A 26,396-nucleotide genomic window follows, 5' to 3' on the forward strand; every position below is an offset into this window, starting at 1 on the left:
TGAATTCGGAGCGAGAGAGAGAGAGAGAGAGAGAGTGACATAGAGAGACCGAGACAGAGAGAGAGAGAGAGCAGCCGGGCTGGACAGAGTGACTGTCAGACTAGAGAACAGTAATATAGTGACTCTACCAGCGTCATAGGGGAACATATGAGGCTCCGTATAATCTCCATGTACCTGTTTCACGTCTCCCTAAATCTCTCACTGTCAAGATGCACTGCACCGCTGATTTGGGGGCCGCTAAAGTGCCCCCTGTAATGTGTGTGTGCTCGAATGCATGTGTGGTTACTGTGTGTGTGATAATACAATAGAAAAAATAGATTTATGTACTGTATAGTGAATGCATTGTAGTTTATAATACTGTATAGTGTTGTACTGTATAGTGTTGTATTGTATAGTGATGTACTGCTTTGTACTGTATAGTGTTGTATTATATAGTGATGTACTGTATAGTGATGTACTGTACTGTATAGTGATGTACTGTATAGTGATGTACTGTATAGTGTTGTATTGGATAGTGATGTACTGTATAGTGATGTACTGTACTGTATAGTGATGTACTGTATAGTGATGTACTGTACTGTATAGTGATGTACTGTATAGTGATGTACTGTACTGTATAGTGATGTACTGTACTGTATAGTGATGTACTGTACTGTATAGAGATGTACTGTACTGTATAGTGATGTACTGTATATACAGTATGTTTTTGTGGCCGTGTGTCTTCGATTGCATCCCAAATGTTACCCTGTTTTCTATTAACTGCACTTAATTTGACCATTACCCATTTGACAAGGCCTTGGCCAAAAATGGTGCTGTCTATAAGGAATAGGGTGTTATCGGAGACACTGCCCATGTCTCTTTAGATCCCTGAAACCAGTGGTCCTTTTGTGTTCCTGTGCCTCTGTAGTGTTCCTGTGGCCCCGGGCCCTGCTCAAAAGTAGTGCACTATAAAGGGAATAGGGTGCCAGGTCCCATTGGGTCCTGCTCAAAAGTAGTGCACTATAAAGGGAGTAGGGTGCCAGGTCCCATTGGGTCCTGCTCAAAAGTAATGCACTATAAAGGGAGTAGGGTGCCAGGTCCCATTAGGTCCTGCTCTAAAGTAGTGCACTATAAAGGGAATAGGGTGCCAGGTCCCATTGGGTCCTGCTCTAAAGTAGTGCACTATAAAGGGAATAGGGTGCCAGGTCCCATTGGGTCCTGCTCTAAAGTAGTGCACTATAAAGGGAGTAGGGTGCCAGGTCCGATTGGGCCCAGCTCAAAAGTAGTGCACTATAAAAGGAATAGGGTGTCATTTATTACACGGACAGCGTGGACTCTGGACTAAACACATCCCTCTGCAACAGAATCCTGGACTTCCTGACGGGCTGCCCCTTAGGTGGTAAGGGTATGCTATAACGCTGATGCTCTGCACGGGGGCCCCTCTGGGGTGCGTGCTTAGTCCCCTCCTGTACTTCCTGTTCACGCACATCTCCGTGGCCAAGCACGACTCTAAACCCATCATTAAGTTCGCTGGCGACACAACGGTGTTAGGCCTGATCACCGACAACAATGAGACAGCCTAGGTCAGAGACCTGGCAGTGTGGCAGTGCGTACGGCTGGCTATACCAGGCGGTGTCAGAAGAAGGTCCTAAAAATTGCAATCCTAGTCATAGACTGTTCTCTCTGCTACTGCACTGCAAGCGGTATCGGAGCGCTAAGGCTAGAGAGAAGACTAGAGAGAAGGCTAGAGAGAAGGGGAGAGATAAGGGGAGAGAGAAGGGGAGAGAGAAGGCTAGAGAGAATGGGAGAGAGAAGGCTAGAGAGAAGGGGAGAGAGAAAGCTAGAGAGAAGGCTAGAGAGAAGGGGAGAGAGAAGGGGAGAGAGAAGGGAAGAGAGAAGGGGAGAGACAAGGCTAGAGAGAAGGCTAGAGAGAAGGCTAGAGAGAAGGGGAGAGAGAAGGGAAGAGAGAAGGGGAGAGAGAAGGGAAGAGAGAAGGGGAGAGACAAGGCTAGAGAGAAGGCTATAGAGAATGCTAGAGAGAAGGGGAGAGAGAAGGGGAGAGAGAGAGAAGACAGAGGAGAGAAAGGGGAGAAAGAGAGAGGGAAAGGGAGGGGAGTGCAGATATATTTCAGGTGGTGTCAATTGCAGATGAAAGATCTGCTGAAGATGCTACGGGCGTCATGCTTCACTGGCCTCTATTCAACAAGTCACATCTCTCTCCCCTCTATCCAGCAGCTGTTATCAGGAGCTACCTAACTTCCTACCTCCATGCTACTCCTCCCTCCCCCAATCCACCTCACTCCCCTCCCCTTCCTGCTTACCTTGGCTAAGCCCTCTTTGTATGTTGATTGGGGGCGGGCTAATCCAGTTTGCAGCTGTCGTAGACCAATGATGAATCACCTTTCCGTCATTTGGCTGCAGTCCCCTCACTCGGGGAGGAGGGAGGGAGGGGAGATCTGAACGAGGGAGGAGAGGCAACAACAGCAGTGGTAGAAGAAGAGAGAGCGAGAGAGAGAAGAGAAGGACTGAGAGAGAAACTCTATAGAGAGAGAATGTCCTCTGTTCTTTTCCCAGTGCAGTTAGCCCTCTCTTCCCACTCTTGAGACAGAATAACAATAATGTTTTCTCAGACCAGCTCTATTGTGTCATGGATGGGTCTGGACAGTGACACACAGCTGAAATAACAAGGAGGGACATTGTTTCTGTTCAGGCAGGTGGAAAGAGAAAAAAAAAAAAACAGAGAGAGGCAGCCTGGTTCAGATGATTCCGGGCCGCTACGTATTTCCAGGTAAGAGCAGAGTTGGACCAGCGCCAGGCAGGTAGCATCAGAAGGGATGCAGGGAGGGAAGGAGAGAGAGAGAGAGAGAGAGAGAGAGAGAGAGAGAGAGAGAGAGAGCGAGAGAGAGAGAGGGAGAGAGAGAGAGGGAGAGAGAGAGAGAGAGAGAGGGAGAGAGAGAGAGGGAGAGAGAGAGAGAGAGACATAGAGAGAGAGAGAGAGGGAGCGAGAGAGAGAGAGGGAGAGAGAGAGAGAGAGAGAGGGAGAGAGAGAGAGGGAGAGAGAGAGAGAGAGACAGAGAGAGAGAGAGAGAGAGAGAGAGAGAGAGAGAGAGACATAGAGAGAGAGAGAGAGAGAGGGAGAGAGAGAGGGATAGAGAGTTGTGCAAATCTAATAGTAATTGTCTCCTGGTATATCTGTAACGCCGCTTTTCATAATTGTATTTCAGTTTTTTGGTGGGGGTGATAATTTAGCAGTAAATTCATATTTCTCTGGGGAAATAGGACACAGCTACCAGCATGTCAGTTTGCGAGATCCCCCAACAATATTCACAACAATTCTACATGATTTACTTAATTTGAGTTGGGGAAAAAAATGAGTGAGTAGAAAACGCAATGTATATATATATCTGTGTATTTCTTTTTTTAAATTAATTTAAAAACAAGTCTATTGACCGTATCTTTCCATCCCAACATTATTTAAATAGTAGACATATCATTTAATTTGTTTTGGATTGTTGAAATAGCAAACATTTGATTTTAGCAGATTGTTGAAATAGCAAACGTATCATTTCATCCTATCAGATTGCGTTTGCATTAAACAAAAACTAACGGCTTAGTTTAGTTGATTGATATGCAATCTATAAATGTAACTGGAAAAAAAGCAGTTTAATGTACCAAACATTTCTCCCTAGTTTAATTATACAGTTATGTTGCATTGGGGCTCAGTGACTAAATATGACTAAATATGAGTTGAGATTTGTGTGATGTTTCAGCTCTCTTCTGCCTGTTTTAACTAACCTCCATTTGGCTGAGCAACTTTTCACAGCAACAATGAGGGATTGAATAATGTTTTCAATGGTGTGGTCTTCAGTATAAAACACAGAAACAATTAAGATGGTTGCCAGAGCAAACTGATGCGTCGTGAACTAGGCATTATCATCTCTCTTCACTGAGCCGCAGACAGAGCACTCAGAATCACTCAGAGAACAAACTCTTCTAATCACTTGGAGAAGTAGCTAATCACTTGGATAATTAGTTAATCACTTGGATAATTAGTTAATCACTTGGAGAAGTAGTTAATCACTTGGAGAAGTAGCTAATCACTTGGATAATTAGTTAATCACTTGGATAATTAGTTAATCACTTGGATAATTAGTTAATCACTTGGAGAAGTAGTTAATCACTTGGAGAATAAGTTAATCACTTGGAGAAGTAGCTAATCACTTGGATAATTAGTTAATCACTTGGATAATTAGTTAATCACTTGGAGAAGTAGTTAATCACTTGGATAATTAGTTAATCACTTGGAGAAGGAATTAATCAATTGGATAATTAGTTAATCACTTGGATAATTAGTTAATCACTTGGAGAAGGAGTTAATCAATTGGATAATTAGTTAATCACTTGGAGAAGGAGTTAATCAATTGGAGAAGTAGTTAATCACTTGGATAATTAGTTAATCACTTGGAGAAGGAGTTAATCAATTGGATAATTAGTTAATCACTTGGAGAAGTAGTTAATCACTTGGAGAAGTAGCTAATCACTTGGAGAAGTAGTTAATCACTTGGAGCAATAGTTAATCACTTGGAGAAGTAGCTAATCACTTAAAGAAGTAGCTAATCACTTGGAGAAGTAGTTAATCACTTGGAGAAGTAGCTAATCACTTGGAGAAGTAGCTAATCACTTGGAGAAGTAGCTAATCACTTGGAGAAGTAGCTAATCACTTGGAGAAGTAGCTAATCACAGCTAATCACTTGGAGAAGTAGCTAATCACTTGGAGAAGTAGCTAATCACTTGGAGAAGTAGCTAATCACTTGGAGAGGTAGCTAATCACTTGGAGATGTAGCTAATCACAGCTAATCACTTGGAGAAGTAGCTAATCACTTGGAGAAGTAGCTAATCACTTGGAGAAGTAGCTAATCACTTGGAGAAGTAGCTAATCACTTGGAGAAGTAGCTAATCACTTGGAGAAGTAGCTAATCACTTGGAGAAGTAGCTAATCACAGCTAATCACTTGGAGAAGTAGCTAATCACTTGGAGAAGTAGCTAATCACTTGGAGAAGTAGCTAATCACTTGGAGAAGTAGCTAATCACTTGGAGAGGTAGCTAATCACTTGGAGATGTAGCTAATCACAGCTAATCACTTGGAGAAGTAGCTAATCACTTGGAGAAGTAGCTAATCACTTGGAGAAGTAGCTAATCACTTGGAGAAGTAGCTAATCACTTGGAGAAGTAGCTAATCACTTGGAGAAGTAGCTAATCACTTGGAGAAGTAGCTAATCACAGCTAATCACTTGGAGAAGTAGCTAATCACTTGGAGAAGTAGCTAATCACTTGGAGAAGTAGCTAATCACTTGGAGAAGTAGCTAGCTGCTCTTAGAATCATTTAGAGAACAAACTCTTCTAACTTTCTAACAACTAACTACTTTAACCATAGCCTCAAATCACAGAGTGTGTTCACACTGTATACTAAGGATGTCTATATAATTACTATGCTGTAGACTAGCATGAGTATGTACATTAATCAACATGGAGCGAATGCTGTATACTGTAGAAGCTGCTTTTTCAACTAGTCTAAAATGAAGACAAAATGCTAATGTGTGTTGTAATGTCTCTATTACTGAGCTCATCAATTTAAATTATAATCTATATTGATGTTATAATATCATATATTGCTGATATATAATAAAATAGTGTTAATATAATATGTTATAATTGAGTGTATAGCAGTAGGCCTAGTTTGAATTGTATTATGTGTTATGAAAGAAATAAGAAGAGATAACATTAATAAGCAGAGATAACATTAATAAGCAGTGATAACATTAATAGGCAGAGATAACATTAATAGGCAGAGATAACATTAATAAATGGAGATAACATTAATGAATGGAGATAACATTAATAAATGGAGATAACTTTAATACGCAGAGATAACATTAATAGGCAGAGATAACATTAATAGGCAGAGATAACATTAATAAATGGAGATAACATTAATAAATGGAGATAACATTAATAAATGGAGATAACTTTAATACGCAGAGATAACATTAATAGGCAGAGATAACATTATGTTTGTCTTTCCCGAACTTAGTTCAATCTATTGATAGTATTTATAGCTTTTAGATACAATAACAACAATTCTCAAGCTCCAGTTGAGATGTTTTTATTTGTTTACTTTCAATGTATAAACATTTCAAATCAACAGTTTTACCCGAGTTGTTATCAGTAGGTTAAGAGAAAAACATGTTTAAAACGAATACATCTATAGGCTCTTTACCATTTGTTTTCCCTTGATGGTTCTGGCAAGATGTGAGTAAATGTGTGTGTGTGTGTGTGTGTGTGTGTGTGTGTGTGTGTGTGTGTGTGTGTGTGTGTGTGTGTGTGTGTGTGTGTGTGTGTGTGTGTGTGTGTGCGTGTGTGTGTGTGTGTGTGTGTGTGTGTGTGTGTGTGTGTGTGTGTGTGCGTGTGTGTGCGTGTGTGTCTCTCGTCCGTCAGGTCTATGGACATGCAGGATCTAGCCAGTCCTCACAGCCGTGAATCCCCTAATGGTCCCAGCCTCGACAACTCCCATATCAATACCAATTCCATGACCCCCAATGGTACTGAAGGTATGTGCTCTGGGATTTTCTTCCTTAATGCTTCCCTCACTTTCGCTGTGTGGACTCTAAATTCACTATAGGACACGGGAGAGGAATAGGCTGAGTCCTGTAGACAATCAGATAAATACTGATGTAACACATTCAAACGGTATACTTGACACAATGGTTGTGGTACGAATTTATATTTGTACAGAAAACGTTGTGACTATTACTGTGCAGAAAATACACTCCGTTGTAATCACAACCATTCTACCAATTTGCGTAGTAGCTTCATCGGTTGTACAATTTAAGTTTGTACGGGTAGCAGAGCGGAGAAAGAGGGGGACTTTTTTCTTTTTTCCAACCTCACCTCTTCCTGTGTGTAGCGTTTTATGCATCTGCTAAAGTTGTGAAATGCCTGAATGGCAATAAAACGTCTCCAGGTGCTTACCCCGTTGGTAATCGCGATCTGTTTTCCATTTTCAAAAGGTGAAGTCAACAAATGAAAACGTGGTGCCAACTACTTTCCTCCCGTCTACTTCTCTGTACTTCTGAATAACATGGGAAACTACTAGTGACCCGATGGCTTGTAGACTTACTGCATTGGTTTTAATACACAATTTAAAAAAGGGCCCCTTGTATTTGATCTAGATATGAAAACGATATGAAAACGATCTGCTTTGTAAATCTGATGCTATTGTCTCTGTGTTTACAGAGGAACTATTAGCAGTATATTTAAACGCCCATGTAATTATTCAAAAGCTCATGGTATGAAAATGGGTTGTAGTTTTGCATGTGGTTTGTACATGTCCCTATTGACTCAGGTGAGTAGGCTTGTTGTGTCCTCTCAAACCACCACTCTCTCTCGTTGAACCTACGTCGCTAGCAGGGCGCTATTACAAACCCACTCATGCGCTTCAAAGTCTACCTTAAAAAAAAAATGTCATCTTGATAGGAAAAAGGGATAACGCTTTCTTGTGGTTTAGGGAGTGGGTGCGTCCCAAATTGTACCCTATTCCCTATGTAGTGCACTACTTTTGACCGATTGTTTGACAAAAGCAGTGCTCTCCGTAGGAAGTAGGGTGTAATTTGTCCTCTGCGGGTCAAAGAGCCTGTCGTAGAGCCGCGGTGAAGTCAGATTGTCATGTATCCTATTCTCTGTTTCCCATATAGGTGATAACATCACAATGCTCACCACAGCTGACTGGTTGTTAAGCACTAGCTCACAGTCGGCTGCAGGTCGGTGCAGTTCAGGTGTGGATAACAATGAAAGGACAATACTTGGTGTTTCAACTTAGAAAAGACAAGAAAGAGAAGAAAAAAAAAACATCTTGTGCTTTTACTCTTTTTTTTTATACCACTATGAATGAAAAGATCCCAATTAATTAACTGTTCTCAATTGATAACAAATCTATTTTTAATTCTAAGAGTTTCTTCAACTATTGTGCCTTTCATGGCGTTAATGTCATTGTTGCACTCGTGTTATGTTGAGTGTGTGAAGCATGGTTTGAGACTGGCTGGGTTATGGATCCTGTGGACACCGTGCCTTGTTTTGATTGATTGATTGATTGATTGATTGGTTCCTGTCTGCCGTTGTTCCATGCTGTGTTTCATGAGTGCGGTGGTTATCGTGTGTTTCTCTGTGAACACCTGAGTGTGACCTTTAGTCTGTGCATGCAGTGTTACACCACGATGTCCCCTCACTATATTAGCTAGTACACACACACACACACACACACACACACACACACACACACACTCACGTGCACAGACACACACACACACTCACGTGCACAGACACACACACACACACACACACACACACTCACGTGCACAGACACACAAACACATCCTATTTCTCTGTATTGTATTATCTCTACCTAAATGTGTTATTCCAAAAACACTCTCCCTCCTACTCTCCTCTCAACTCTCCCTCCTACTCTCCCTTCTACTCTCCCTCCTACTCTCCCTCCTACTCTTCCTCCGACTCTCCCTCCTACTCTCTCTTCTACTTTCCCTCCCACTTTCCTGCCTATTCTCCCTCCCACTCTCCTGCCTACTCTCCCTCTCCCTCCCACTCTTCCTCCCACTCTCCCTCATACTCTCCCTCCCTCTCTCCCTCCCTCTCTCCCTAAATGTGTTATTCCAAAAACACTCTCCGTCCTACTCTCCCTCCTACTCTCCCTCCTGCTCTCCCTCCCACTCTCCCTCCTACTCTCCCTCCTACTCTCCCTCCCACTCTCCTCTCCCTCCTACTCTCCCTCCTACTCTCCCTCCCACTCTCCCTCCTACTCTCCCTTCTACTTTCCCTCCCACTCTCCTGTCTACTCTCTCTCTCCCTCCCACTCTTCCTCCTACACTCTTTCATACTCTCCCTCATAGTCTCCCTCCCTCTCTCCCTCATACTCTCCCTCCCTCTCTCCCTCCCTTCCCCTCTCCCTCATACTCTCCCTCCCTCTCTCCCTCCCTCTCTCTCTTCCTCCCTCTCTCCCTCCCTCTCTCCCTCCCTCCCTCTCTCCCTCCCACTCTCTCGTCAACAATTCCTCAGCAGAATGATCAAAGTAAAACATGACAGGGAAAAGCTTCTTTAAAAACATGAGAGACACATCAAGCATGACTCCCTTTACCCACATGATGTGAATTTGTTTTGCTCCCTTCCTCTTCTCTATATCACCCCCCACCCCTTCCCATCCCATCCCAAAGCCTGCTTGCTGCCTGATGTGAAATGGATTGATTTCAAAGATTCCCTAGCTGTCAGATAACTGTAAAATCCTCTCCACTGAGCCATCAGTGTTATAACTCTGAGAGGCTCAGCGGGGCATGGGGTCACGCTCCATTCGCTACAGTACTTAAAACAGATTTTATACACACTATATTGTCTTGACATTTCAATCGTATTTGCACGTCCATGCAGACTGACTCCCTCTCCATGCAGGGGCCATTTTACACCAGTATCCTACTACCATTGACTGTGTTAATCTTTCTTTCCCCCTGACGCTACATTATAACCTGGGGTAAGCCATACAGTAATTAGTGACAATGAATTAGAATGTTAATTGGATATATAATGTTAATTATATATGAATTGATAGATTACTTTGATTGATTGATTGATGGATTAAAATGTATTGACGGGATTGTAGTTTGCCTGTTACTGTTGAATTCTTGCCGTAACAGTGTATGGGACAAACGAAAAGACAGTGCAGAGAAGAGCTGTTAAATTAGGGTTTGTTTTTTTATTCATAGTTAAGTCAACAGGTTGAAATGAGGAAAGTTTCTCTGTTGGTTTAATCGATTAACAATTAGGCAAATGTTCTATTTTCCTCAAACATTCTTAAAGTGTGTTGAGAGATCATTTATTGTAATCTACGCTGAGGAGCGTCATGTTTTATTTTCATGTTAATCCCATATAATTACATGTAGATGATCCCTAAAATTAATCCAACAAACATTATTATTATAAATTCCATTTTGAAAAAAATGATTAGGCTCTAGTCTAAAAGAACAGAATGTAGAAGTTGTGATGAATGTTAGTCAAATATTTCCCCTCCTGCATTTCAACACAGTATTGTTTATAGCACATTCCACTGAGTGTGTTCTGGCTGTAGTTCCGGCTGTAGTTCCGGTTGTAGTTCCGGCTGTAGTTCTGGCTGTAGTTCCGGTGTAGTTCTGGTGTAGTTTTGGGTGTATGTTCAAAGACATCCCAAACTACTAAACCCACCAGTCATAGTGTCAGTTGGTGTGTGTGTGTGTGTGTGTGTGTGTGTGTGTGTGTGTGTGTGTGTGTGTGTGTGTGTGTGTGTGTGTGTGTGTGTGTGTGTGTGTGTGTGTGTGTGTGTGTGTGTGTGTGTGTGTGTGTGTGTGTGTGTGTGTGGGCCGATGGTGTGTGTGTGTGTATGCTGACGGTGTGTGTGTGTGTGTGTGTGCTGACGGTGTGTGTGTTGTCTTTGTCCCCAGTGAAAACAGAACCAATAATCAGCAGTGACATCACCACCCCAGTAGCCGACGCCTCCCTAGACAGCTTCTCAGGATCAGGTGAGACGGGAGGGGACCCGTGTGTGTGTTTGCGTGCTGCGTAAAATAAAATATAATGTGTGAATAGCAGAGCAGTAGAATGATCTGGTTTCCTGTTTCCTCAACCGGATCTGTATCCAAATCATGTTGTATGTCAGCAATATATGGTCATCTTTTCCAACTCCGCCAAACATCACATTAATACCCAGTATAATTAAACATCACTACCCAGTATAATTAAACATCACTACCCAGTATAATTAAACATCATATCAGTACCCAGTATAATTAAACATCACCTCACTACCCAGTATAATTAAACATCACTACCCAGTATAATTAAACATCACATCAGTACCCGGTATAATTAAACATCACTACCCAGTATAATTAAACATCACTACCCAGTATAATTAAACATCACATCAGTACCCAGTATAATTAAACATCACCTCACTACCCAGTATAATTAAACATCACTACCCAGTATAATTAAACATCACATCACTACCCAGTATAATTAAACATCACTACCCAGTATAATTAAACATCACATCACTACCCAGTATAATTAAACATCACATCAGTACCCAGTATAATTAAACATCACTACCCAGTATAATTAAACATCACTACCCAGTATAATTAAACATCACTACCCAGTATAATTAAACATCACTACCCAGTATAATTAAACATCACATCACTACACAGTATAATTAAACATCACTACCCAGTATAATTAAACATCACATCACTACCCAGTATAATTAAACATCACTACCCAGTATAATTAAACATCACATCACTACCCAGTATAATTAAACATCACATCAGTACCCAGTATAATTAAACATCACTACCCAGTATAATTAAACATCACTACCCAGTATAATTAAACATCACTACCCAGTATAATTAAACATCACTACCCAGTATAATTAAACATCACCTCACTACACAGTATAATTAAACATCACATCACTACCCAGTATAATTAAACATCACTACCCAGTATAATTAAACATCACTACCCAGTATAATTAAACATCACATCACTACCCAGTATAATTAAACATCACTACCCAGTATAATTAAACATCACCTCACTACACAGTATAATTAAACATCACATCACTACCCAATATAATTAAACATCACCTCACTACACAGTATAATTAAACATCACATCACTACCCAGTATAATTAAACATCACTACCCAGTATAATTAAACATCACCTCACTACCCAGTATAATTAAACATCACATCACTACCCAGTATAATTAAACATCACCTCACTACATAGTATAATTAAACAGCACCTCACTACCCAGTATAATTAAACATCACCTCACTACCCAGTATAATTAAACATCACCTCACTACCCAGTATAATTAAACATCACTACCCAGTATAATTAAACATCACTACCCAGTATAATTAAACATCACCTCACTACACAGTATAATTAAACATCACCTCACTACCCAGTATAATTAAACATCACCTCACTACCCAGTATAATTAAACATCACCTCACTACCCAGTATAATTAAACATCACTACCCAGTATAATTAAACATCACTACCCAGTGTAATTAAACATCACTACCCAGTATAATTAAACATCACCTCACTACACAGTATAATTAAACATCACCTCACTACCCAGTATAATTAAACATCACCTCACTACCCAGTATAATTAAACATCACTACCCAGTATAGTTAAACATCACTACCCAGTATAATTAAACATCACTACCCAGTATAATTAAACATCACTACCCAGTATAATTAAACATCACTACCCAGTATAATTAAACATCACTACCCAGTATAATTAAACATCACCTCACTACCCAGTATAATTAAACATCACTACCCAGTATAATTAAACATCACTACCCAGTATAATTAAACATCACTACCCAGTATAATTAAACATCACTACCCAATATAATTAAACATCACTACCCAGTATAATTAAACATCACCTCACTACCCAGTATAATTAAACATCACTACCCAGTGTAATTAAACATCACCTCACTACCCAGTATAATTAAACATCACCTCACTACCCAGTATAATTAAACATCACTACCCAGTATAATTAAACATCACATCACTACCCAGTAAAATTAAACATCACTACCCAGTATAATTAAGCATCACTACCCAGTATAATTAAACAACACTACCCAGTATAATTAAACATCACTACCCAGTATAATTAAACTTCACCTCACTACACAGTATAATTAAACATCACCTCACTACCCAGTATAATTAAACATCACTACCCAGTATAATTAAACATCACCTCACTACCCAGTATAATTAAACATCACTACCCAGTGTAATTAAACATCACTACCCAGTATAATTAAACATCACCTCACTACCCAGTATAATTAGACATCACTACCCAGTATAATTAAACATCACTACCCAGTATAATTAAACATCACCTCACTACCCAGTATAATTAAACATCACCTCACTACCCAGTATAATTAGACATCACTACCCAGTATAATTAAACATCACTACCCAGTATAATTAAACATCACTACCCAGTATAATTAAAGATCACTACCCAGTATAATTAAACATCACCTCACTACCCAGTATAATTAAACATCACTACCCAGTATAATTAAACTTCACTACCCAGTATAATTAAACACCAATACCCAGTATAATTAAACATCACTACCCAGTATAATTAAACATCACATCACTACCCAGTATAATTAAGCATCACTACTCAGTATAATTAAACATCACTACCCAGTATAATTAAACACCACTACCCAGTATAATTAAACACCACTACCCAGTATAATTAAACTTCACTACCCAGTATAATTAAACTTCACTACCCAGTATAATTAAACTTCACTACCCAGTATAATTAAACACCACTACCCAGTATAATTAAACACCACTACCCAGTATAATTAAACATCACATCACTACCCAGTATAATTAAGCATCACTACTCAGTATAATTAAACATCACTACCCAGTGTAATTAAACATCACTACCCAGTATAATTAAACATCACCTCACTACACAGTATAATTAAACATCACCTCACTACCCAGTATAATTAAACATCACTACCCAGTATAATTAAACATCACTACCCAGTATAATTAAACATCACTACCCAGTATAATTAAACATCACTACCCAATATAATTAAACATCACTACCCAGTATAATTAAACATCACCTCACTACCCAGTATAATTAAACATCACTACCCAGTATAATTAAACATCACCTCACTACCCAGTATAATTAAACATCACCTCACTATCCAGTATAATTAAACATCATGTAACGGTTTTCTTGATGAGAAGGAGAGTCGGACCAAAATGCGGTGTGTAGATTGCGATCCATGTTTATTGTGACTATAGCAACATGAATCCAAATACAAACAGTGCAAAATAATAAACGTAATGAAAACCGAAACAGCCTAAACTGGTGCAAACTAACACTAAGGACAATCACCCACAAACACACAGTGAAACCCAGGCTACCTAAATATGGTTCCCAATCAGAGACAATGACTAACACCTGCCTCTGATTGAGAACCATATCAGGCCGGACATAGAAATAGACAAACAAGACATCCAACATAGAATGCCCACCCAGTTCACGTCCTGACCAACACTAAAACAAGGAAAACACACACGAACGATGGTCAGAACGTGACAGTACCCCCCCTCCAAGGTGCGGACTCCGGACGCACAACTTAAACCTATGGGGGAGGGTGTGGGTGGGCATCTGTCCGCGGTGGCGGCTCTGGCGCTGGACGTGGACCCCACTCCATAACAGTTTTAGTCCACCTCCTTAGCGTCCCTAGATAGGTGACCCTTCTTAATGACAGCTCGGGACAGAGGGTCAGCTCGAGACAGAGGGGCAGCTCGGGACAGAAGTAGCTCGGGACTGATGGGTAGCACAGCACTGAGAGGAAGCTCAGGCAGGTAGTTAAATCCGGCAGATCCTGGCTGGCTGGCGGTTCTGGCAGATCCTGGCCGACTGGCAGATCTGGAAGAGTCTGGCCGACTGGCAGATCTGGAAGAGTCTGGTCGACTGGCAGATCTGGAAGAGTCTGGTCGACTGGCAGATCTGGAAGAGTCTGGTCGACTGGCAGATCTGGAAGAGTCTGGTCGACTGGCAGATCTGGAAGAGTCTGGTCGACTGGCAGATCTGGAAGAGTCTGGTCGACTGGCAGATCTGGAAGAGTCTGGTCGACTGGCAGATCTGGAAGAGTCTGGTCGACTGGCAGATCTGGAAGAGTCTGGTCGACTGGCAGATCTGGAAGAGTCTGGTCGACTGGCAGATCTGGAAGAGTCTGGTCGACTGGCAGATCTGGAAGAGTCTGGTCGACTGGCAGAGCTGGAAGAGTCTGGTCGACTGGCAGATCTGGCTGCTCCATGCTGACTGGCTGCTCCATGATGACTGGCAGCTCTGGCTGCTCCATGCTGACTGGCTGCTCCATGCTGACTGGCAGCTCTGGCTGCTCCATGCTGACTGGCTGCTCCATGCTGACTGGCAGCTCTGGCTGCTCCATGCTGACTGGCTGCTCCATGCTGACTGGCAGCTCTGGCTGCTCCATGCTGACTGGCTGCTCCATGCTGACTGGCGGCCCTGGCTGCTCCATGCTGACTGGCGGCCCTGGCTGCTCCATGCTGACTGGCGGCCCTGGCTGCTCCATGCTGACTGGCGGCCCTGGCTGCTCCATGCTGACTGGCGGCCCTGGCTGATCCATGCTAACTGGCAGCTCTGGCGGCTCCTTGCAGACTAGCAGCTCTGGCGGCTCCTTGCAGACTGGCAGCTTTGGCGGCATCCTGCAGACAGGCAGCTCTGGCGGCTCCTTGCAGACTGGCAGCTCCTTGCAGACTGGCAGCTCTATGCAGACTGGCAGCTCCATGCAGACTGGCAGCTCCTTGCAGACTGGCAGCTCCTTGCAGACTGGCAGCTCCTTGCAGACTGGCAGCTCCTTGCAGACTGGCAGTTCTGAACAGGCGGGAGACTCCGGCAGCGCTGTAGAGGAGGAAGGCTCTAACAGCGCTAGACAGGCGGGAGACTCCGACAGCGCTGGAGAGGAGGAGGGCTCCGACAGCGCTGGACAGGCGAGGCGCACTGTAGGCCTGATGCGTGGTGCTGGCACTGGTGGTACTGGGCCGAGGACACGCACAGGAAGCCTGGTGCGGGGAGCTGCTACCGGAGGGCTGGGGTGTGGAGGTGGTACTGGAAAAACCGGACCGTGCAGGCGCACTGGAGCTCTTGAGCACCGAGCCTGCCCAACCTTACCTGGTTGAATGCTCACGGTCGCCCTGCCAGTGCAGCGAGGTGGAATAGCCCGCACTGGGCTATGCAGGCGAACCGGAGACACCGAGCGCAAGGCTGGTGCCATGTAAGCCGGCCCAAGGAGACGCACTGGGGACCAGCTGCGTAGAGCCGGCTTCATGGCATTAGGCTCGACGCTCAATCTAGCCCGGCCAACACGCGGAGCTGGAATATACCGCACCGGGCTATGCACCCGCACTGGAGACACCGTGCGCACCACTGCATAACACGGTGCCTGTCCGGTCTCTCTAGCCCCCCGGTAAGCACAGGGAGTCTGCCCAGGTCTCCTACCTGGCGTAGCCATACTCCCTGTTAGCCCCCCCCCAAGAAATTTTTGGGGCTGCTTCTCAGGCTTCCATCCGCTACGTCGTGCTGCCTCCTCATATCTGCGCCTCTCCGCTTTCGCCGCCTCCAGTTCTTCTTTGGGGCGGCGATATTCTCCTGGCTGAGCCCAGGGTCCTCTTCCTTCTAATTCGTCCTCCCATGTCCATACCTCCTCTTTGGGCTGCTCCTTTGGGCGGCTACACTCCCCTGGTTTAGCCCAGGGTCCTCTCCCGTCGAGGATTTCCTCCCATGTCCAGAAATCCTTATTGCGCGTCTCCTCGCGCTGCTCCTGCCTGTTGACACGCTGCTTGGTCCTTTTGTGGTGGGTGATTCTGTAACGGTTTTCTTGATGAGAAGGAGAGTCGGACCAAAATGCGGCGTGTAGATTGCGATCCATGTTTATTGTGACTATAGCAACATGAATCCAAATACAAACAGTGCAAAATAATAAACGTAATGAAAACCGAAACAGCCTAAACTGGTGCAAACTAACACTAAGGACAATCACCCACAAACACACAGTGAAACCCAGGCTACCTAAATATGGTTCCCAATCAGAGACAATGACTAACACCTGCCTCTGATTGAGAACCATATCAGGCCGGACATAGAAATAGACAAACAAGACATCCAACATAGAATGCCCACCCAGTTCACGTCCTGACCAACACTAAAACAAGGAAAACACACACGAACGATGGTCAGAACGTGACACATCAATACCCAGTATAATTAAACATCACTACCCAGTATAATTAAACATCACTAATCCAGTATAATTAAACATCAAATCACTACCCAGTATAATTAAACATCACTACCCAGTATAATTAAACATCACTACCCAGTATAATTAAACATCACTAATCCAGTATAATTAAACTTCACCTCACTACCCAGTATAATTAAACATCACTACCCAGTATAATTAAACATCACTACCCAGTATAATTAAACATCACTACCCAGTATAATTAAACATCACCTCACTACCCAATATAATTAAACATCACTACCCAGTATAATTAAACATCACCTCACTACCCAGTATAATTAAACATCACCTCACTATCCAGTATAATTAAACATCAATACCCAGTATAATTAAACATCACTACCCAGTATAATTAAACATCACTAATCCAGTATAATTAAACATCAAATCACTACCCAGTATAATTAAACATCACTACCCAGTATAATTAAACATCACTACCCAGTATAATTAAACATCACTACCCAGTATAATTAAACATCACATCACTACCCAGTATAATTAAACATCACCTCACTACCCAGTATAATTAAACATCACTACCCAGTATAATTAAACATCACTACCCAGTATAATTAAACACCACTACCCAGCATAATTAAACATCACATCACTACCCAGTATAATTAAACATCACTACCCAGTATAATTAAACATCACTACCCAGTATAATTAAACATCACTACCCAATATAATTAAACATCACTACCCAGTATAATTAAACATCACCTCACTACTCAGTATAATTAAACATCACTACCCAGTATAATTAAACATCACTACCCATTATAATGAAACATCACTACCCAGTATAATTAAACATCACATCACTACCCAGTATAATTAAACATCACATCACTACCCAGTATAATTAAACATCACTACCCAGTATAATTAAACATCACTACCCAGTATAATTAAACATCACTACCCAGTATAATTAAACATCACCTCACTACCCAGTATAATTAAACATCACCTCACTACCCAGTATAATTAAACATCACTACCCAGTATAATTAAACACCACTACCCAGTATAATTAAACATCACATCACTACCCAGTATAATTAAACATCACTACCCAGTATAATTAAACATCACTACCCATTATAATTAAACATCACTACCCAGTATAATTAAACATCACATCACTACCCAGTATAATTAAACATCACTACCCAGTATAATTAAACATCACCTCACTACCCAGTACAATTAAACATCACCTCACTACCCAGTATAATTAAACATCACTACCCAGTATAATTAAACACCACTACCCAGTATAATTAAACATCACATCACTACCCAGTATAATTAAACATCACTACCCAGTATAATTAAACATCACTACCCATTATAATTAAACATCACTACCCAGTATAATTAAACATCACATCACTACCCAGTATAATTAAACATCACTACCCAGTATAATTAAACATCACCTCACTACCCAGTATAATTAAACATCACTACCCAGTATAATTAAACATCACTACCCAGTATAATTAAACATCACCTCACTACCCAGTATAATTAAACATCACTACCCCGTATAATTAAACACCACTACCCAGTATAATTAAACATCACATCACTACCCAGTATAATTAAGCATCACTACTCAGTATAATTAAACATCACTAACCAGTGTAATTAAACATCACTACCCAGTATAATTAAACATCACCTCACTACACAGTATAATTAAACATCACCTCACTACCATTATAATTAAACATCACTACCCAGTATAATTAAACATCACATCACTACCCAGTATAATTAAACATCACCTCACTACCCAGTATAATTAAACATCACTACCCAGTATAATTAAACATCACTACCCTGTATAATTAAACATCACCTCACTACCCAGTATAATTAAACATCACCTCACTACACAGTATAATTAAACATCACCTCACTACCCAGTATAATTAAACATCACTACCCAGTATAGTTAAACATCAATACCCAGTATAATTAAACATCACATCACTACACAGTATAATTAAACATCACTAATCCAGTATAGTTAAACATCACTACCAAGTATAATTAAACATCACTACCCAGTATAATTAAACATCACTACCCAATATAATTAAACATCACTACCCAGTATAATTAAACATCACTACCCAGTATAATTAAACATCACCTCACTACCCAGTATAATTAAACATCACTACCCAATATAATTAAACATCACTACCCAGTATAATTAAACATCACTACCCAGTATAATTAAACATCACTACCCAGTATAATTAAACATCACTACCCAGTATAATTAAACATCACTACCCAGTATAATTAAACATCACATCACTACCCAGTATAATTAAACACCACTACCCAGTATAATTAAACATCACTACCCAGTATAATTAAACATCACTACCCAGTATAATTAAACATCACTACCCAGTGTAAATAAACATCACTACCCAGTATAATTAAACATCACCTCACTACACAGTATAATTAAACAGCACCTCACTACCCAGTATAATTAAACATCACTACCCATTATAATTAAGCATCACTACTCAGTATAATTAAACATTACTACCCAGTGTAATTAAACATCACTACCCAGTATAATTAAACATCACTACCCAGTATAATTAAACATCACTACCCAGTATAATTAAACATCACTACCCAGTATAATTAAACATCACTACCCAGTATAATTAAACATCACTACCCAGTATAATTAAACATCACTACCCAGTATAATTAAACATCACATCACTACCCAGTATAATTAAACACCACTACCCAGTATAATTAAACATCACTACCCAGTATAATTAAGCATCACTACTCAGTATAATTAAACATCACTACCCAGTGTAATTAAACATCACTACCCAGTATAATTAAACATCACCTCACTACACAGTATAATTAAACATCACCTCACTACCCAGTATAATTAAACATCACTACCCATTATAATTAAACATCACTACCCAGTATAATTAAACATCACATCACTACCCAGTATAATTAAACATCACCTCACTACCCAGTATAATTAAACATCACTACCCAGTATAATTAAACATCACTACCCAGTATAATTAAACATCACCTCACTACCCAGTATAATTAAACATCACCTCACTACCCAGTATAATTAAACATCACTACCCAGTATAATTAAACATCACTACCCAGTATAATTAAACATCACTACCCAGTATAATTAAACATCACTACCCAGTATAATTGAGCATCACTACTCAGTATAATTAAACATCACTACCCAGTGTAATTAAACATCACTACCCAGTATAATTAAACATCACCTCACTACCCAGTATAATTAAACATCACTACCCAGTATAATTAAACATCACTACCCAGTATAATTAAACACCACTACCCAGTATAATTAAACATCACATCACTACCCAGTATAATTGAGCATCACTACTCAGTATAATTAAACACCACTACCCAGTATAATTAAACATCACTACCCAGTATAATTAAGCATCACTACTCAGTATAATTAAACATCACTACCCAGTGTAATTAAACATCACTACCCAGTATAATTAAACATCACCTCACTACACAGTATAATTAAACATCACCTCACTACCCAGTATAATGAAACATCACTACCCACTATAATTAAACATCACTACCCAATATAATTAAACATCACTACCCAGTATAATTAAACACCACTACCCAGTATAATTAAACATCACATCACTACCCAGTATAATTAAACATCACTACCCAGTGTAATTAAACATCACTACTCAGTATAATTAAACATCACTACCCAGTGTAATTAAACATCACTACCCAGTATAATTAAACATCACCTCACTACCCAGTATAATTAAACATCACTACCCAGTATAGTTAAACATCACTACCCAGTATAATTGAGCATCACTACTCAGTATAATTAAACATCACTACCCAGTGTAATTAAACATCACTACCCAGTATAATTAAACATCACCTCACTACCCAGTATAATTAAACATCACTACCCAGTATAGTTAAACATCACTACCCAGTATATTTAAACATCACTACCCAGTATAATTAAACATCACTACCCAGTATAATTAAACATCACTACCCAATATAATTAAACATCACTACCCAGTATAATTAAACATCACTACCCAGTATAATTAAACATCACTACCCAGTATAATTAAACATCACTACCCAGTATAATTAAACATCACCTCACTACCCAGTATAATTAAACATCACTACCCAGTATAATTAAACATCACTACCCAGTATAATTAAACATTACTACCCAGTATAATTAAACATCACTACCCAGTAAAATTAAACATCACTACCCAGTATAATTAAACATCACTACCCAGTATAATTAAACATCACCTCACTACCCAGTACTACCCATAAAGTTACAGTTACATACAGTTACAGTTACTTACAGTTACATACAGTTACAGTTACATGCCAGACATCTACAGTAGTTTGTCTTAAATTGCACCCTATTCCATATATAGTGCACTACTTTAGACCAGGGCCCATAGTCAAAGACCCATAGTCTCTGGTCAACAATGGTGCACTATATATCAAATAGGATGCCATTTGGGACACATCCTTAGTATCCCCCTCCCCGTCCCTACGGAAACTAAATACTTTGTTTTTTTTTTGTCCAATTAGACAGATGTTATAGAACGGTGTCAGTTGACATTTGAACCCGGTTCAGTGATTTTTATTTTTTATTTGAACCTTCATTTAACTAGGCAAGTCAGTTAAGAACAAATTCTTATTTATAATGACGGCCTGCCCCGGGTCAAACCCTGACCCTGACGCACGCTGGGCCAATTGTGCGGCGCCCTATGGGACTCCCAATGTGATACAGGCCAGGATCAAAACAGGGTCTGTGGTAAACGCCTCTAGCACTGAGATGCAAATTTACTAACTGTATTTATTGTTTCTAATGATTAATAATGGATCAATAAAAATGTTTATCATTTCAAAAAGTGTACCTGTATTACATTTGGTGTGTCATTTTAACAAAAAATATATTTTAAAGATTTTTACTCAAAACTATACACCATGCACTGACTTAAAATAGCCTTTAGCAAGTGCAAAGACAAGGTGAAAATGCAGCATTGGTCACCGTAGGTTTGTGTTGAAAAACGTTGATTAGGAAGTGCATCCACAGTGATACGCCGTGCGTTTCATGAAGGAATGATAATGTGGCAGCGCTAGTTACAAGCAATCACTTTCAATTTGGTCCTGGCCAGGCCTTGAAGCCTGGGTTCTGGATCACAAATGGCACACTATTCCCTACATATATGGGCCCTGGTCAAAAGTAGTGCGCTAATAGGGTTCCATTTGAGGCAGGCCCCAGGCAACAGGCCCACATTGATTCAGACCATTCTGAGTGTGTTTACACCAGCCTAGCTGTCGTCATGGCAGCGCCAAAGTATCTCACAGGTTATATCCCAAATAGCACCCTATTCCTTACACTCTTAGAAAAAAAGGGTTCCAAAAATGTTTCTTCGGCTGTCCCATGTGAGAACTCTTTTTGGTTCCAGGGTTAGGGTTTCCAACATCTGTTGGAAAAGGTTCTACATGGAACCCAAAGGGGTTCTACCTGGAACCAGAAAGGGTTCTCCTATGGGTGCCATTTGGGACATAGCCAGAGATACACACAGAATATACGCTGGTCAGCAGAATAAACCCTCAGGGTTTTTACCTGATTATTTTACTTCATTATTGCGCCCCGGGTTTTAAACCTTAAATAAGGTTGGGGAAATAAATGGAGGAACGCAACGCAATTACACTTTCCTAGGAATCCAGAAGTTCTGTTGGCGAAAGATAATATTTACCTTATATCTTTAATGTTTAAATATGTACTTGCCCCCCCCCCCTTCTTTCTCTTCAACTCTCTCTCTCTCAGTTATTGGAACCAGTGGCTTCAGCCCAAGACAAACACACCAGTTCTCCTCACAGATTTATCCTTCCAAGTAAGGCTTCTTTTATTTAGCTTTAGAAAATAAACGGCATCCCAACTTCATTGGGTTCCTTTAATTAGATCCTGCTGCGAGATGTGGAGGTTTCTACCTGCTTTGTTTGCCTGGATGTCTGCCGTTTGTGCACTTACAAAATCAGTTGTAATTATTATCTTGTCCTTTGCGATGTATACTTCTCATTTTGCTGTCCTAGTGCTAGTCTCACTCTGGAACTAAATACTATCTCTCTTTACGAGCTTCTGACAACTACGTAACCCTCTCTTCCTCTCTTTCTTTCTCTCTCTCTTTCTCTCTCTCTCTCTTTCTCTCTCTTCCTCTCTTTCTTTCTCTCTCTCTTTCTCTCTATCTCTCTTTCTCTCTCTTCCTCTCTTTCTTTCTCTCTCTCTTTCTCTCTCTTCCTCTCTTTCTCTCTCTCTCTTTCTCTCTCTTCCTCTCTTTCTTTCTCTCTCTCTTTCTCTCTCTTCCTCTCTTTCTTTCTCTCTCTCTTTCTCTCTCTTCCTCTCTTTCTTTCTCTCTTTCTCTCTCTCCCTCTCTTTCTTTCTCTCTCTCTTTCTCTCTCTCCCTCTCTTTCTTTCCTTCTCTCTCAAACTTTCTTTTTTTCTTTCTTTCTCTCCTTTCTTTCTTTCTTTCTTTCTTTCTTTCTTTCTTTCTTTCTCTCTTTCTTTCATTTTATTTATTTCTCTCTATCTCTCTCTTCTCCTTGTTTCTTTTCTGAAATAGCAGACCGTATCCACATATTCTCCCTACTCCTCCATCCCAAAATATGTCTGCGTATGGTCAGACACAGTACACCACAGGAATGCAGCAGGCAGCAGCCTATGCTAGCTACCCCCAGCCTGGACAACCCTACGGGATACCTGCCTATGGTAAGCACAGGCCAAACCCATGCCTCCTGAATATTACATTAACTTTACATTACAAACTCATCACTTCCATTTCAAACCCATCACTTCCATTTCAAACCCATCACTTCCATTTCAAACCCATCACTTCCATTTCAAACCCATCACTTCCATTTCAAACCCATCACTTCCATTTCTGCATACTAGATGTATCCGTATCATCAGGGCACCTCATGCCACACATGCAAATACACTTATATTACTTACAGTTAGAGCTATATTACACGTATCTTTTGTAATATAGAATTAAGTGTGATAATAATATGTCTATATGTGATAAAGATACAGGGCCCTCAAGTGTGTTGTTGTGTTGAGTTTTAAATGAATTAAATTGAGATTGTGTGTCACTGGACAACACACAAACACCACATAATGTCAGTGGGAATTGTGTTTTTAGACATTTTCTTTTTTTTTTTTTTACAAATTAATAAAAATTGTAAAGCTGAAATGTCTTAAGTCAATATGTATTCAAGCTCTTTGTTACGGCAAGCCTAAATAAGTTCAGGACTAAAAATGTGTTTGAAAAGGCACGTAATAAGTTGCATGGACTCTTGTGTGCAATAATAGTGTTTAACGTGATGTTTGAATGACTACATCATATCGGCATCCCACATATAATTATCTGTGAGGTCCCTCAGTCGAGCAGTGAATTTCAAACACAGATTCAACCCCAAAGACCAGGGAGGTTTTCCATTTCCTCATAAAGAAGGGCACCTATTGGTAGATGGGTAAAGAAGGGCACCTATTGGTAGATGGGTAAAGAAGGGCACCTATTGGTAGATGGGTAAAGAAGGGCACCTATTGGTAGATGGGTAAAGAAGGGCACCTATTGGTAGATGGGTAAAGAAGGGCACCTATTGGTAGATGGGTAAAGAAGGGCACCTATTGGTAGATGGGTAAAGAAGGGCACCTATTGGTAGATGGGTAAAGAAGGGCACCTATTGGTAGATGGGTAAAGAAGGGCACCTATTGGTAGATGGGTAAAGAAGGGCACCTATTGGTAGATGGGTAAAGAAGGGCACCTATTGGTAGATGGGTAAAGAAGGGCACCTATTGGTAGATGGGTAAAGAAGGGCACCTATTGGTTGATGGGTAAAGAAGGGCACCTATTGGTAGATGGGTAAAGAAGGGCACCTATTGGTAGATGGGTAAAGAAGGGCACCTATTGGTAGATGGGTAAAGAAGGGCACCTATTGGTAGATGGGTAAAGAAGGGCACCTATTGGTAGATGGGTAAAGAAGGGCACCTATTGGTAGATGGGTAAAGAAGGGCACCTATTGGTAGATGGGTAAAGAAGGGCACCTATTGGTAGATGGGTAAAGAAAAGTAGACATTAAATATCCCTTTGAGAATGGTGAAGTTATTAATTACACTTTAGATGGTGTATCAATAAAACCTGGTTCAGTCTGCTTTCCACCAGACACTGGGAGACAAATTCACCTTTTCAGCAGAACAATAGCCTAAAACACAAGGCCAAATCTACACTGGAGTTGCTTACCAGGAAGACAGTGAATGTTCCTGACTGGCCTAGTTACAATTTTGACTTAAATAAGCTTGGAAATCTATGGCAAGACTTGAAAATAGCTATCTAGCAATGATCAACAACCAACTTGACAGAGCTTAAATAATTTTTTAAAAGAATAATCTGCAAATATTGTACAATTCAGGTGTGCAAATCTCTTAGAGACTTACCTAGAAAGACTCACAGTTGTAATTGCTACCAAAGGTGATTGTTATGTAAATGAGATATTTCTGTATTTCATTTTCAATCCATTTTGAAACGTGTTTTCACTTTGTAATTATGGTGTATTGTGTGTAGACGGGTGAGAAATAAAAACATCTATTCAATCCATTTTGAATTCAGGCTGTAACACAACAAAATGCGGAACAAGTCCAGGAGAATGAAGACCTTCTGAAGGCTCTGTAAATAAACGTTATTTTCATAAAGATTAATCTTTATATTTTTCCTGTTCTAATTCAAAGTAATGTTATGATGTTCATAATATTATAATATTAGTTCTTATTCAACTAATATATATTATATTTTTAAAACCAAGACTACACAACTAGCATGCCATTTTAATATGTATATATATATATATATATATATATATATATATATATATATATATATATATATATATATATATTAAAATGGCATGCTAGTTGTGTAGTCTTGGTAGTAGTACGTGCTATACAACTCTTCACCGAGGTAAATAAACACTTAGCTCTGGACAAACAGTTCCCACGATAAAACAACGTTGGTCGTTGGTTCCTGCACCATATTCCGTTTGTCATTGGTTCGTGCACCATATTCCGTTTGTCGTTGGTTCGTGCACCATATTCCGTTTGTCGTTGGTTCGTGCACCATATTCCGTTTGTCGTTGGTTCGTGCACCATATTCCGTTGGTCGTTGGTTCCTGCACCATA

The 26,396-nt window shown here is 40.4% G+C and overlaps 1 protein-coding gene across 1 annotated transcript in view; it reads left to right on the forward strand.

The window, feature by feature from the left end:
* Nucleotides 1-26,396, forward strand: part of LOC110536533 (protein phosphatase EYA1) — a 138,988-nt gene that overhangs the window by 23,841 nt on the left and 88,751 nt on the right. The window contains 5 exon segments of the mRNA XM_090189226.1: nucleotides 6,475-6,587; nucleotides 7,731-7,796; nucleotides 10,524-10,592; nucleotides 22,992-23,058; nucleotides 23,785-23,930. Of these exon segments, the coding sequence (XP_090045352.1) occupies nucleotides 6,479-6,587; nucleotides 7,731-7,796; nucleotides 10,524-10,592; nucleotides 22,992-23,058; nucleotides 23,785-23,930 (457 nt within the window). The 5' untranslated portion in view covers nucleotides 6,475-6,478.

The sequence above is a fragment of the Oncorhynchus mykiss genome, chromosome 11 (assembly GCF_057628025.1).
Source record: "Oncorhynchus mykiss isolate SJ-2025 chromosome 11, ASM5762802v1, whole genome shotgun sequence".
Taxonomy (NCBI): domain Eukaryota; kingdom Metazoa; phylum Chordata; class Actinopteri; order Salmoniformes; family Salmonidae; genus Oncorhynchus; species Oncorhynchus mykiss.